The sequence below is a fragment of the Perognathus longimembris genome, chromosome 1 (assembly GCF_023159225.1).
Source record: "Perognathus longimembris pacificus isolate PPM17 chromosome 1, ASM2315922v1, whole genome shotgun sequence".
In the NCBI taxonomy this organism is placed as follows: Eukaryota; Metazoa; Chordata; class Mammalia; order Rodentia; family Heteromyidae; genus Perognathus; species Perognathus longimembris.
The window spans coordinates 4,632,594-4,647,689 of NC_063161.1; the positions used below are offsets into that span (position 1 = coordinate 4,632,594).

Genomic DNA, 15,096 nt, shown 5'->3' on the forward strand with positions numbered 1-15,096 from the left:
CCGCCCCGCGGCCTCGGGCGTCAGGGGATGAGGATGGGGGCGACCGGGGAGCGGAGAGGGTGCGGGCTGGGGTGCGACCGCGGGGCCGATGGGGAGCGGCGGCTCCCCGAGCCCCGCAGGGCCTCCGGGCGGGCCGAGCTGGGAAGCCGCGGGGAGCCCCGGCCCCCCCCTTGCCCTCCCCTCCGTCCCTCGCCCTCCCCCCCCCCCGCGGGCCTCTCGCCCCCCACCCACTTCAGATGGGGAGACTGAGGCTCGCGTGGAGAGGCTCCGGCTGGGGGACGGGATCCGAGACCCCTGCCCGCGCCCCGCTCGGGGCTGGACGACCCCCGGGGCTCGCTCCCGCCGAGGCCCCGCCTGCCTGCCCCGCGCCCCTCGGGGGTGCGCGTGTCCCCCGGAGAGCCGCCCTGGGACGCCCGCCCGCGCGGCGCCTCCCCGGGCCCCGCGGCCTCCCCGCGCTCCGGGCCGCCCGCGCCGCACCTGGGGCCTCTGAACCCCCCCACCCCGCACCCCACCCCACCCCGAAGCCCGGCCGCGGGGACACGCACGGGAGACGGGGTCCTCGTCCTGCTCCCGCGCCCTCCTGGGGCCTGAGCCCCGCCGGGCGCTGCACCCCCCCCCCCCCGGCCCCCGCGCCGCCCCCGCCCTCCGCGTCCGGCTTCCCGGTGATTCGTTGGAGATCGGAGTCTCTGCGCCGCCCCGGCTGCTCCCCACCCGGACCCTCAGATCCCAGCCTCCTCCCCCCACCCGCACCCTCAGATCCCAGCCTCCTCCCCCGACCCGACCCTCAGATCCCAGCCTCCTCCCCCCACCCCGACCCTCAGATCCCAGCCTCCTCCCCCCACCCGCACCCTCAGATCCCAGCCTCCTCCCCCCACCCCGACCCTCAGATCCCAGCCTCCTCCCCCCACCCGCACCCTCAGATCCCAGCCTCCTCCCCCCCACCCGGACCCTCAGATCCCAGCCTCCTCCCCCCACCCGCACCCTCAGATCCCAGCCTCCTCCCCCACCCCGACCCTCAGATCCCAGCCTCCTCCCCCCACCCGGACCCTCAGATCCCAGCCTCCTCCCCCACCCCGACCCTCAGATCCCAGCCTCCTCCCCCCACCCGGACCCTCAGATCCCAGCCTCCTCCCCCCACCCCGACCCTCAGATCCTAGCCTCCTCCCCCCACCCCGACCCTCAGATCCCAGCCTCCTCCCCCCACCCCGACCCTCAGATCCCAGCCGCCTCCCCCCACCCGCACCCTCAGATCCCAGCCTCCTCCCCCCACCCCGACCCTCAGATCCCAGCCTCCTCCCCCCCCACCCGCACCCTCAGATCCCAGCCTCCTCCCCCCCCACCCGCACCCTCAGATCCCAGCCTCCTCCCCCCCACCCGGACCCTCAGATCCCAGCCTCCTCCCCCCCACCCGCACCCTCAGATCCCAGCCTCCTCCCCCCCCACCCGGACCCTCAGATCCCAGCCTCCTCCCCCCCACCCGGACCCTCAGATCCCAGCCTCCTCCCCCCACCCGCACCCTCAGATCCCAGCCGCCTCCCCCCACCCCGACCCTCAGATCCCAGCCTCCTCCCCCCACCCCGACCCTCAGATCCCAGCCTCCTCCCCCCACCCCGACCCTCAGATCCCAGCCTCCTCCCCCCCCACCCGGACCCTCAGATCCCAGCCGCCTCCCCCCCACCCGGACCCTCAGATCCCAGCCTCCTCCCCCCACCCCGACCCTCAGATCCCAGCCGCCTCCCCCCCCCACCCGCACCCTCAGATCCCAGCCTCCTCCCCCCCCACCCGGACCCTCAGATCCCAGCCTCCTCCCCCCCCACCCGGACCCTCAGATCCCAGCCTCCTCCCCCCCCACCCGCACCCTCAGATCCCAGCCTCCTCCCCCCACCCGCACCCTCAGATCCCAGCCTCCTCCCCCCACCCGCATCCTCAGATCCCAGCCTCCTTCCCCCCCCACCCGGACCCTCAGATCCCAGCCTCCTCCCCCCACCCGCACCCTCAGATCCCAGCCTCCTCCCCCCACCCGCACCCTCAGATCCCAGCCTCCTCCCCCCACCCCGACCCTCAGATCCCAGCCTCCTCCCCCCACCCCGACCCTCAGATCCCAGCCTCCTCCCCCCCCACCCGGACCCTCAGATCCCAGCCGCCTCCCCCCCACCCGGACCCTCAGATCCCAGCCTCCTCCCCCCCACCCGCACCCTCAGATCCCAGCCTCCTCCCCCCACTCCGACCCTCAGATCCCAGCCTCCTCCCCCCCACTCCGACCCTCAGATCCCAGCCGCCTCCCCCCACCCGGACCCTCAGATCCCAGCCTCCTCCCCCCCACCCGGACCCTCAGATCCCAGCCTCCTCCCCCCCACCCGCACCCTCAGATCCCAGCCTCCTCCCCCCACTCCGACCCTCAGATCCCAGCCTCCTCCCCCCCACTCCGACCCTCAGATCCCAGCCGCCTCCCCCCACCCGGACCCTCAGATCCCAGCCTCCTCCCCCCCACCCGGACCCTCAGATCCCAGCCTCCTCCCCCGGGAGCTGAGCCGCGGCGCGCGGGGATGGTTGTGATTTTTCCAAGCCTCGACTTCTTCTGTCCAGGGAGCATTTATAAAGCCTTCTCAGGGATCGATCGCTCAGGACAGTGGATGGAAGACCAGGCAGAGGAGCAGTTAACACTGGGGAAGACTTAGACAAAGACCAGAGCGCGCCGGCACGCGCACACGCACACGCATGCACACACACGCATGCACACGCACACACACACAGAGCGCCCTTCTCTCCAAGTCTAGCTTCTAGGAGCCAAAGGCTTCACTGGGTGTTTGCTCACTCACGGTTCTCTAAAAATGGGCACCTGTCTGCCCGACACAGAGAAGTGACCGTTTTGGTGGCAGTGGTATATACAGGCAAAAATCCCCCAATGGAGGTTCCGAGCCAGCTACTGGCATTCCAGTGGGGGCTTGGCTAGGAGGGAAGGCGGGAAGGGTCAGTTCCTGGATTCTGGTCTCAGGTTGAGCAAGTGGCTCCATCTATTGATGGGGGGCGGGGGGGGGGGGGAGGCAGGCACAAGTGCCGGTATTGGGACTCTCGCTTGCCTTTCCACTCAAGGTTGGCGTTCTGCTGCTTGAGCTAACGCCTCCAGCTCAGCTTTTTGCTGGCTAATTGGAGAAGGAGCAAGATGGACTTTTCTACCCAGGATGGCTTCTAAACGCAACCCTCAGACCTCCACTTCCTGAGTGGCTGGAATGGAGGCATGAGCCACTGGTGCCTGGCTTCGTGCCGGCCCTCTGGCTAGCAGAGTTCGGAGGCGGCACCTGGCTATCACATAGAGTCAGGAAGTGCCTACGTTTTCAGCTTTGCTTTTGTTTAATATATTTTTTCTTTGAGATAATGTCACATTGAGGCTTTGATTACATTTATACATGGCTGTATTTGGGAGACAGGAGCAAACGTGTTTCTAGATGGTTCTACCGGTGCTAGGGCGGAAGGGCTGAGTGAATGTCTCCACATTTCTTAGAAATGAAAACCACTGGTTCTCTGTGTTACTGGGCTTGAGTTCATCGTGGGAGATTTGCCCTCGCCTCTGCAGCAAAGATAATTTCCTATTGCCATGTATTTCACTTTCTTTTTGCTACTGTGGGGTGTGGGGGGTGTTTAAGGAGCAAGGTGGGTTTTGAGAAATATCTTCCTTTGTGTGTGTGTGCTAATGCCGGACGCTGTGACACACACCTGTAATCCCAGCTGTACAGGTGGGTAAGCTCTGAGGGTCATGGTTCAAAGCCAGCCTGGGCAGGAAAGTCCACGAGTCCATGAGACTCTTTATCTCCAAGAAGTTGGAACGGGAGCTGTGGCTCAAATGCTAGAGCTCGAGCCTTGAGTGAAAAAAAACTCTGAAACAGCACCAAGGCCCTGAGTTCAAGCCCCAGGATGGACACGTACATGCGCGCACGCACGCACACACACACACACACACACACACACACACACACACACACACACACCAGAAGGAAAGCCAAGGGCAGGCCGGCTCCAGAGACTGGTCCTGGGGGAACGCGGAGGAGCTGGCTTTTGTTGGGCAGCCTCGGGGGAAGAACAAAGCTCTGGGATCCCAGGTCCCACGCCAGCTGCACCCCGCTGGATGTTTACCTACCGAAGCAGGTGTTAGCACCTCCTGGTCACGTGGGGAGGAGGCCCTGCCCGGCCCGAGCGCCCCCCCTCTGGGGCTCCCTGTCTACCCCCATTCGGAGGAGGGATGGCCCTTCCCCTCCTCTGGGGGCTCCTCCGCCTGCTCCCCCCCCCCGCACCCCAGCGCCTGCTGCAGATCTCAGCTGATGAAGGGGATGTGGGTGACACGCGAGCGTGCGACCCGGAAAGCAGCCATCTTCGCTTTTTCTTGAGAGAAAAGCCAGAAATCATTCGACCAGACGCAGGGGACAAAAGCCCAGACACCTCATTTCTTTGTTCCTTTCAGAGGGATTCTGGGGCCGCCTGCTTGGGGGACCACCCGTCCCCGGAGCCCCAGGTGCCCACCCTGAAGCTCTCCTCCCCTCTTCCCACTGAGTCCACATCGCTGATGAGGACACGCGTCACCCGTGGAGCTTCTCCACACTGACAGGGACACTGAACCCCCAGGGGACACCCCTACCATCCCCTGCTGGTCCTCTGGTGGAGGCCTGGGTCTCGATTTCCGTGAATGGGGGGGGGGGTTCGGGGGGGGTTGGTACTGGAGCTGGACTGCAGGGCTGGGCACTGTCCCTTAGCTTTGGTGCTCAAGGCTGGCCCTCGAGCCACGGTTCCACTCCCCACTTTTTGTGGTGGATTGGAGATGGGAGTCTCGGGGACTTTCCTGTCTGGGCTGGCTTCGATCTTTGATCCTCAGATCTCAGCTCCCTGTGTAGTTAGAAGCCTTTGACCCCGGGAGATTCATTTCTAGGAAGCGGTTCCCTAGGAGTCGTTCAGGATGCCCTCTACCATGCAATACGAGCTGCAGCCGCTCAGCGCCTCCCACTTAGAAAAGCCAAGCGGCCGCACGCATGGCCCTGGACCCGAACTCACTGTGGAACCTGCCTAGGCGCCCCTCTCGTACCCCAGTCCCACGATGCCAGAGTGTAAACCGTGTGGCGTTGACTGGGGCTGGGGTTCGAGGCTTGCACTGGCTAGGCCAGGCTGGTACGCTACCACGTGAACCCCTCCTCCCGCCCCATGGTTTTGCTGAGTTTGAAGATGGTGTTGTGAACTTTCCTGGCCAGGCTGGCCTCGCCCCTTGAGCCTCTGGGTCTCATCTTCCTGAGCAGCTGGGATTGACCACCGTGAGCTAGCACTGTGCCTGCCTTAAAATATCTATATTTACGTGTAGAATATACAGTATTTGCAAATGACCTAGGCCCGTCGTCCTATATATGAATTAAGTTATGACTGGTATTATTTATCACTTGGCGCTCTGGACATGCCAAACGCCTGCCTCTTTAAACCTCCGCTCATCAGTATGTCACTCATAGGGTAGACAACACAGGGTAGACAGTTGTCACACTATATTGTTTAGGGAATGAGGGTCAGGAAGGAGTCTGGTCATGTTCTGCAGAGATGCATTATATTTTTGCGAATTACTATAATTATTATTTTGCCAGTCCTGGGGTTTGAACGCAGGGCCTGAGCACTGTCCCTGGCTTCCTTTTGCTCAAGGCTAGCACTCTACCACTTGAGCCACAGCGCCACTTCTGGCTTTTTCTGTTTATGTGGTGCTGAGGAATCGAACCCAGGGCTTTATGCATGCTAGGCAGGTGCTCGCCCACTTATCCACATTCCCAACCATGTTTTTTTGCTAGTTATTTTTAAATTCACAAATGGAGAGGTGAGGACTCCAGAAAGCTGGGTTTTCAGACAGCTTCAGTGATGTGTAATTTGCCCCCTCAGTCTGTGTATACAGTTGGTGAGCCTGTGTGAATGTATACAGTTATTAAGCCACCTCTGCCACCTCGTTTGAAAGCACGGGATCCAGTGTGGGCTTTTGTTTGCTAGCTGGTTGGTTTTGGTTTTGTGCTGGTCCTGGGGCTTGAACTCAGGGCCTGGGTACTGTCCCTTGAACTTCATGTTGCTCAAGGCTAGTGCTCTGCCGCTTGAGCCACAGCGCCACTTGTGACCTTTTTGGAAGTTCATGGGGAATTAAGTGTCCCATGGACGTTCCTGCCTGCGCTGGCTTCAAATGGAATTACAGGGGTGAGCTACCAGAACCTGGCTTATTGTTAGTCTTTAGTACAATAAGAGAGGGAGGGAGGAAGGGAGGGAGGGAGGGAGGGAAGGAGGAAGGAAGGAAGGAAGGAAGGAAGGAAGGAAGGAAGGAAGGAAGGAAGGAAGGAAGGACAAGTAGGACAAAAAGTCAGGATTCCGACCCAGGGAGAGACTTGTGTATCTAGCATCCGCAGATAGGCTTTGGTTTGAGGGCGCGCTCTCCTCGCTGTGGGTCAGACGCGAGGTCCGGGCAGCCCCGACGGGATCACCGTGGTGTGGGCACAGAGGTTGTGGGGGGCTCCCCATCTCAGCCTGCGAGGGCAGGCCGGGTGCCGTGGCGCACACCTGTGGTCCCAGCGGCTCTGGAGGCTGAGGTCTGAGGGCGGAGGCTCGACGCCAGGCCGGGAAGCCAAATCTGTGCAACGCCTCTCTTCCATCAACTACCAAAAAGCCAGAAATGGAGCTGGAGTGCCATGCGGTTGGGGCGGGGGGGGGTGGGGGGCCCGCTTGGAGCACAAAAGCCAAATGGGCCCAATGGCAACCTTGAGTTGCCAGCGTGGGCACAAGAAGAAAACGGAGGAAGTCGGGGTGAGGGATCTTGCTCTGGCCAACTGCAACAGTGTGATCTTAAGCCAGTGCCAGCAGGAGTGGGGGGGGGAGGGGGAGGGCAGAGGGCCGGGGGGGGGGGGTCAAGGCTCCTTCCTGGCCTGGGAACACAAGGCCTGAAAGCGCAGGACCTTACGTGGCAGGTTCCCCGGCCCCCCCCCGCCCCCCCGCCCCCAGGGCCCGCAGCTCCTCCTCTCCCCCCTCCACCCGGCCTTCCTGTCTCTGGGTTATGTTTGATCTTGGCCTTGTGGGAGAATTAGCGGTCCTTTAACTCACAACAAGTGTGTGTGGATAGACACACTTGGCTGGCCCAGGGCTCCGGAGGAAAAGCTGACATTGTCCGCTCACCCCTGCCCTTCACCGTTTATCTACGACCTCATCAAGAAAGACCGTGGGGGCTGGGACTGTGGCCTAGGGGTGGAGGGCTTGCCTAGCGTGCATGAAGCCCTGGGTTCCATTCCTCGGTACCACATACACAGAAAAGGCCGGAAGTGGCGCTGTGGCTCAAGCGGAAGCTCGGGGACAGCGCCCAGGCTCTGAGTTCAAGCCCCAGGACTGGCTAAATACATAAATAAATAAATACATCCTGGGCGCCCAGCACCGGTGGCTCACACCTGTAATCCCAGCCACTCGGGAGCCTGAGATCTGAGGGTTGTGTTTCAAAGTGAGCTGTGCAAGAAAGTCCTGAAGGGCTGGGGATATGGCCTAGTGGCAAGAGTTCCTGCCTCGGATACACGAGGCCCTGGGTTCGATTCCCCAGCACCACATATACAGAAAACGGCCAGAAGCGGCGCTGTGGCCCAAGTGGCAGAGTGCTAGCCTTGAGCGGGAAGCCCTGAGTTCAAGGCCCAGGACCGGCCAAAAAAAAAAAAAAAGAAAGTCCTGAAGACTTGTGTCTCCAGTGAAACAGCAAAAAGTGGAAAGTGGCGCCGTGGCTCAAGTGGTAGAACACCAAGCCTTGAGTGAAAAAGCCCATGGACAGGGCCCAGGCCCTGAGTTCACACCTCAGTACACACACACACACACACACACACGCACGCACGCACACACTCGACCTTGGGAGTTCCTAACCTTGCACAGGTGTGAAGAGAGGCGCGCTGTGGGCTGGAGGCGGTTTTAATATATTGAGAAAATCAAATCTGTGAGGCAGGAGGATTTGCACACATTCTCCCGTCGCTTCTGTCTGGACTTTGGGGTGTGGGAGGAGGTAACCGTGTAAGGACTCCCCCCCCCACCCCCAGCCTTCCCTGGTCTATTTCATTCATGGATGGCACACTACCGCTTGAGCCATGCCTCCAGCCTAGTTTCTGCTGGCTTATTGGAGGTAGAAGCTGGTGGATTTGTCTGCCCCGGGGCCTGCCGGGAACTGGGACCCTCAGAGCTCAGCCTCCTGAGTAGCTCAGATTACAGGTGTGATCACCAGCCCCCAGCTTAAAAGTTTTCCTTATAGTTTCTGAAATTTAGCTATGATTGCGAAAACTTTCCCAGCCCCAAGGTTATAAATAATCTGCCCATGTTTTATTCAGTACTTCCATGGTGCTTCTTATTTACATTTGCAGTTTGTTCTGGGATATAATCGCAAGAACATACCCAACCTGTTCTGACCCTGCTGAGCTACCCCGACTGCCCAAGATCTGATATTTAAAAGCTTATTTTACCCTGCAGATTTGAGGCTTGATTGTGAGTTCAAGTTCCTTATTATTTCCGAGATTTATTTCGCTTTATTGATCTCACTGATCCCATGCGAGGCGACGTTGCTTTAATTATTAATGCTCATGGGATGTCTTCCCAGCCAGGGGCCGGCAGTCCTTGCTCTCGTGTTTGTCCATCCTCCTCACACTCTTCCTTACGTTCTTGCTTGTTTCCCTATATCAACATCAGAGTCACATCTAACTGTATAATCACAAACCATTTATACAGTGCTTTAAGAATAAGGACGGCTTTAGGAGCGGAATCTTCTATCTGGAAATAAAGTAAGTGCTTCTCCTGGTTCATGGTTACTTTTTGTTTTTCCTCTTTTTCTTTTCTTTTTTTTTTTTTTTTTTTTTTTTTTTTTGCCAGTCCTGGGCCTTGGACTCAGGGCCTGAGCACTGTCCCTGGCTTCTTCTTGCTCAAGGCTAGCACTCTGCCACCTGAGCCACAGCGCCACTTCTGGCCGTTTTCTGTATATGTGGTGCTGAGGAATCGAACCCAGGGCTTCATGTATACGAGGCGAGCACTCTTGTCACTAGGCCATATCCCAGCTCCTCATGGTTACTTCTGTGTTTCTCAGAGGCTTGAAGAGTTTGCTCACTCAGATTTGGAACTTTTTTTTTTTCTGGTTGCCAGTACTTACAGGGGCTTGAACTCAGAACCTTGGCTTTTTTTTTTTTTAAAGCTGGTGCTCTACCACTTGAGATACAGCTTCATTTCCAGAGTTTTGGTGATTAATTGGAGATAAGAGTCTCACAAACCTCTGTCCTCAAATCTCAGCCTCTGGAGTAGCTGGGGTGCTTTTCAGTTGTCACTGGGGATAACCGAGTGGTTTTTCTCCTTAGATCAGTTAACATGATTGATTATGTTAGTGAGTTCCTAATAGCAAACCATCCTGCAATAAACGATTTAAATGGGGGTATTTTATTCTTTCAATGGTCAATAAAGTGTGCTCTCCTAGATTTTCGTATCTATGTAACGCTTATATTTTTGAAAATTTCCTTCCTTAACAGGCACTGGTGGCTCATGCTGTAATCCTAGCCACTCAGGAGGCTGAGATCTGAGGATCATGGTTCAGAGCCAGCCCAGGTAGAAAGTCCATGAGCCTCTTATCTCCAAATAACCACTAAGACAAGCTGGAAGTAGAACTGTGGCTCAAGTGGTAGAGTGCTTGCCTTGAGAGCTAAAAAAGGTCAGGGACAGTGTCCAGGTCTGGAGTTCAGCCCCAGGACTGGCACAAACAAAAGTTATGTTTTTCAGGGCTAGGAATATGGCCTAGTGGTAGAGTGTTCGTCTCCTATACACGAAGCCCTGAGTTCGATTCCTCAGCAACACATATATGGAAAAAGCCCTAAGTGGCGCTGTGGCTCAAGTGGTGGAGTGCTAGCCTTGAGCAAAAAAGAAGCCAGGGACAGTGCTCAGGCCCTGAGTTCAAGCTCCAGGACTGGTTGGTGTGTGTGTGTGTCTGTGTGTGTGTGTGTGCGCGCGCGTGTGTGTTTCTAGCTGGGCGCACTTTTTTTTTCTTTTGTTGACTATTGTTTCCTCCCTCTGTTCCTCCCTCCCTCCTTCCCTGCTTGTTTCCCTCTCCCTCCCCCCCCCCTCCGTCTCTCTTCCTGTTACTGGGCCTTAAACTCCAGGCCTGTCTTCGTTTTTCCATTCGCACCTGTGCTCTCCCATTTGAGCCACAGCTCCACTTCGGGCTTTGTCCTGATTCATTGGAGATAGGAGTCTCACGGAGTGGGCTGGCTTTGAACCCCCATCCTCAGATCTTGGCCTTCTGAGTAGCTGGGAGCCCAGGCGTGAGCTGTGGACCTGCCACTCCCGCTGGCACCTAGCTGTCGGGCTCGAGCCCTCTGGAGCCGTGACAGCGTGTCTGTGCTAAGCCACCGAGCTTGGCGGCCGCGGGACACCGCTGCGGGGGGATTCAGTAAGAACTGGCCTGCTTCGCCCCTGCGTGGGCGCTTCCCTGGGTTCAGCGTCCCGCTGGAGACCTGTCCTTCCGGGCCCTGCCTGCAGGGGGCGCTCAGACCCAGGGTCCTGGCGGCCGGGCCCACCTCACCGCTATGGGACCTGGAGAGCTGGGTTGAGCGCCACCTCCCCCCCCCCCCCCACTGCCAGGTCTGTCACCATGGGAACACCCCAGGCTGCACCTCCCCTCACCCCTGCCGTCCTGCCTGAGCCTGAGGTGACTCATGGGACACCCTAGCCCCGGGGAGTGGGGATGGACTACCTGGGAGTGGGCTGACCGGATGCTCTCCAGCCTCGGTGGGGCCCTGGGGGCCAGGCCGGGTGCAGCCGGGGCCCCCGAGGGGGGACTGGGAGTGTGCTTTGGTCTGAGATCACACGGGACTTGGGCTGCGGCCAACTTGGCCTGGGGCGGCATTTCTAATCTTGGGCTTCCACACCAAATATGGTGGGACCCGAGGCCGGCACCCACCCAGCGGTGGTGAGGGACGCCCCCGGGGGGGGGGCATGCCACCTGTGAGCTAGCGCCACGGGGTCCCCAGCAGCCCGGGGCTCTGTGTCTGGCTGTCCTGTCCCTCCACGTATCTGCCCACCCACCAGGGTGGCTCACGACGGGTTCAAAACATTCAGAACCGAAATAGCCCCTCTATCCAAGCTGACACACGGGGTGCCGGTCCTGGGGTTTGAACTCAGGGCCTGGGCGCTGTCCCTGAGCTTTTTCACGCAAGGCTAGCCCTTGAGCCCCAGCGAGACCTCTGGCATCTTGGGGGTTACTTGGGGAGGCGTCTCCCAGGCTTTCTTGCCAGGACTGGTTTCAAATTGGGGGTCCCCCGTCGCGGCCTCTTGAGCAGCTAGGCTCGCCGGCGCGAGCCGCGGGCACCCCGCTTCTCTCGCCGTGGCCTCGACTTCGTGTCAGAAGCCAGGGACTCCTGCAGGCTGACGGAACCCCAAGAAGAGTCAGCGCGTTCCTACGTGGTGCATCCCGTTCCCCACGCAGGACCCCAACGAAGGAACGAGAGGCGCCGTGGGCCGGCTAGGTGCCGGAGGGAATAAACGGAGCTCCAGGGCTGGGAACCGAGGGGGGTGGCACTGGGGGGACAGTGGGGGGATGGTTTGAGAAGTGGGGAGGAGCCTTGTGGCTCGGTGGGGACGACGTTCCAAGCATGGGGGGGCATGGCAGGTGCCAAGGCCCTGAGGCCGCAGCAGGAAGTCTGAGGGAGAGCCAGGAGGAAGGCATGGCCGCGCCGGCGAGAAGAGGGGCGTAGGGGCCCCGAGGACCCGGGCCTGGCTTATCACTCAGGGTCCACGCAGAGAGAGACGGGGCTGCGCTGGTTCGTGGGGCTATCTTCTCGGCCGTGCTGAGGTTGGACCTCGGGGCTCCGGCTTGCCGGGCGGGGGTCGCCCACTGGGTCACCGGCCCGGCCCTTTCTCGCTTGAGCCCCCGCGCCCAGACCGAGGGTGGAGATGGGGTTTCGCTCACTCTCTGCCCGGGCCTCTAACCGTGATCCTCCTCACCTCTGCCTCCAGGGGGCAGCGCTGCCTGGCTCTCCGGCCTCGGCCTCCCGGCCAGCCCCGCACGGGCGTCGGCTGAGCGCGCTCGCCATCTTGTGCCGATGGGCTGGCGGGAGCGGCTGCCCAGGCTGGTGAGTTCTCTGTCCTCCGCTCTAACTTCCCATGCGGGGCCCAGTCCCCCCAACTCGCGGCAGGGGTGGGGTGGGGGGGGCGGGAGGCCTGGGTGCAGCCAGGGCCTGGAGGAGCGGGAAGGCTGGGGTCATGGGGATTCCTTCAGCGCCAGCGCTCTCTGACCTCCGACCTTCGGAGGCGGGTGCCGGTCTTCTCTCCTCATCGGGAAGATGGGGTGAGCCCGGCCCCGCCCCAGGGTCTAACGAGTCGCTGTGCGTGAAAAGCTGAGGCCGCGAACCCGCCGCCGCCCGGTGCGTGACCGCATCGCTGAGACCAGGTCTGCCTGCGGCCACACGAGCCCCCGCCACCACGCCCGGTGTCCTCGGTGCCCCCAGGCCCGCGGCGGGCACCCGGCCCGCACGGAGCAGGGGTGCAGGGTGGCGCCCCCCACCGCAGGCGAGGAGGCAGCCCTCACCAAGCAGGAGGAGGCCTCTGTCGGGGGGGGGGGTTATCCGCCCCCCCCTCCCGCTGGGCTCTAGCTGCCCACTGTGGGGTCACGTGGGCTCCCACTTGTCACAGTGAAGGGAGCAAGCCCCCGTCTCACTGGAGAGCAGCCAGCGGGCCAGGATCCAGGTCCTCGGGGCCCCCAGCTCCTGGGTCCTGGGCTTGGGGAGCTGTGCTGGCTCTGGGGGGTTTGGTGGTGAGCTCCTTCCTCCCTCCCTCCCTCCCTCCCTCCCTTCTTTCTTTCTTCCCCCCCTTCCTTCCTTCCTTCCTTCCTTCCCTCCTTCTCCCTCCCTCCTTCCTCTCTTCTTTCTTTTCTCTCTTGTCAGTCGTGGGGCTTGAACTCAGGGCCTGGGCGCTGTCCCTGAGCCCCTCAGCTCAAGGATAGCGCTCTACCACTTTGAGCCACAGCGTCACATGCAGTTTTCTGGTGGTTCATTGGAGATAAGAGTCTCCCGGACTTCCTTGCCCGGGCTGGCTTTGAACCACGATCCTCAGATCTCAGTGTCCTGAGTAGCTTGGATTACAGGCATGAGCCCCCAGCGCCTCCCTCCCTCCCCCCTCCTCCCTCCTCTCTCTCGTTGTACGTGTACTTGGGCTTGAACTCAGGGCCTCGCATTTTCAATTTTGCTCGCAGCTAGCGCTCTACCACTTGTGCCACGTCGCCAGTCTGACATGCTGTGTGTCTGCTGACCGTGGTGGGGCTTGAACTCAGGCCCCGGGTGCTGCCATGCCTGAGCCTTGGTGCTCAAGGCTGGTGCTCTACCCCTCAGCCACAGCTCCACCTTCTCGGGGTTCCCCGGAGATCAGTTTCACGCGATGTCCGTCTCTCAGCCTCCTGAGTCGCCGGGATCACAGGCGGGCGCCCCCCGAGGGCCGGGGTGCCCCCGGCTGGCCGGCCTGAACGTAGGTCTCCTGTCTTATAGAACCGCCGGTTCCTGCGGGCAGCCCTCGGGGCGGCCTGGGGCAGCCATGCTCCAATCCCCGGGCTCCGCGCCGTCTCTGCTCCAGGGCGCCCCCAGACGGCGGCTCTGCGCCTTGCTGGTCCTCGGCTTCAAGCTCGCGTTCTTCCTCTCCGTCGCGATCTACTGGAGCACGCTGGGAGAGCCCCAGGCCCGGGCGGGGCCGCCTCTCCCGCCGCCCGTGGATGCCCCCTGCCCCCGCCTGCCCCCCGCTAGCCCGGCCCCCGGCCCCCCGGCCCCGGGCGACATCTTCTTTCTGGAGACGTCAGACCGGACCAACCCCAGCTTCCTGTTCGCGTGCTCGGTGGAGTCGGCGGCCAGGGCTCACCCCGAGTCCCGCGTGGTGGTGCTGATGAAGGGGCTGCCGGCGGGCGGCGCCCCTCCGCCCCGGCACCTGGGCACCTCGCTGCTGGGCTGCTTCCCCAACGTGCGGCTGGAGCGGCTGGACCTGGAGGCGCTGTTCCGGGGCACCCCGCTGGCCGCCTGGCACGCCGCCCGGCCGGGGCGCTGGCAGCCCTACCCGCTGGCCGTGCTGTCGGACGCCGCCCGGCTGGCCCTGCTGTGGAAGCGGGGCGGCGTCTACCTGGACACCGACTTCATCGTGCTGCGCAGCCTGCGGAGCCTCCGCAACGCGCTGGGCGCCCAGTCGCGCTTCGTGCTCAACGGCGCCTTCCTGGCCTTCGAGCGCCGCCACGCCTTCCTGGCGCTGTGCATGCGCGACTTCGTGGCGCACTACAACGGCTGGGTGTGGGGCCACCAGGGCCCCCAGCTGCTCACCCGCGTCTTCAAGCGGTGGTGCTCCACCCGCAGCCTGCGGGACCGCCACGCCTGCCGCGGGGTCACCGCCCTGCCCCCCCAGGCCTTCTACCCCATCCGCTGGCAGGACTGGAAGCGGTACTTCCAGGACATCAGCCCGCGGGCGCTGGCCCGCCTGCTCAACGCCACCTACGCCGTCCACGTGTGGAACAAGAAGAGCCACGGCACGCGCCTGCCCGCCTCCTCCCGCGTGCTGCTGGCCCAGCTCCACGCGCGCTACTGCCCCACCACCCACCAGGCCATGACGATGTATCTGTGAGGCCTGGGGGGGGGTGGGGGGACAGCACGGGCCCAGCGCCCCACCCCCCCCGTGGGGGGAGGCAATGCAGAGTGCAGGAATCATGGGAAGGCGCCGCCGGCCCCTGGGGGCCCCACGCCTGGAATCCTCCTGCTACTCCCAAGGCTGAGACGTGAGGAGCAGGGTGGTTCAAAGCCAGCCCGGGCAGAGGAGTCCAGGAGACTCTCGTCTCCTAGGAACTGCCGGAAAGCCGCGCGTGGCGCTGCGGCTCCAGGGGGCGGAGCGCGAGCCTGGAGCAAGAACGTTCAGGGACGGCGTGCAGGCCCTGAGTTCAAGCCCCGGGACCCCGGGAGCCGGGGTGCCCGAGCAGCTGGGCGGAGCGGACCGGGGAGGAGGGAGGACCTCCGGGACAGGGGAGGAGGGGGAGGAGGCGAGGGAGAGCAGGGCCCACCCAGCCGCCCCTGGCTCACACCCATGCCC

The 15,096-nt window shown here is 62.1% G+C and overlaps 1 protein-coding gene across 1 annotated transcript; it reads left to right on the forward strand.

Annotated features, from left to right (window-relative positions):
* The first annotated feature begins 13,483 nt into the window (after positions 1 to 13,483).
* A4galt (alpha 1,4-galactosyltransferase (P blood group)) lies at positions 13,484 to 14,637 on the forward strand. Its single transcript, XM_048349318.1, has one exon. It carries the CDS (start codon positions 13,573 to 13,575, stop codon positions 14,635 to 14,637), a length of 1,065 nt encoding a protein of 354 aa, XP_048205275.1. The 5' UTR covers positions 13,484 to 13,572.
* The last annotated feature ends 459 nt before the right edge of the window (positions 14,638 to 15,096 follow it).

What these genes read in the sequence shown, in the direction of transcription:
- A4galt (XM_048349318.1), top strand. Translation starts at nt 13,573, where the DNA reads ATGCTCCAATCCCCGGGCTCCGCGCCGTCTCTGCTCCAGGGCGCCCCC.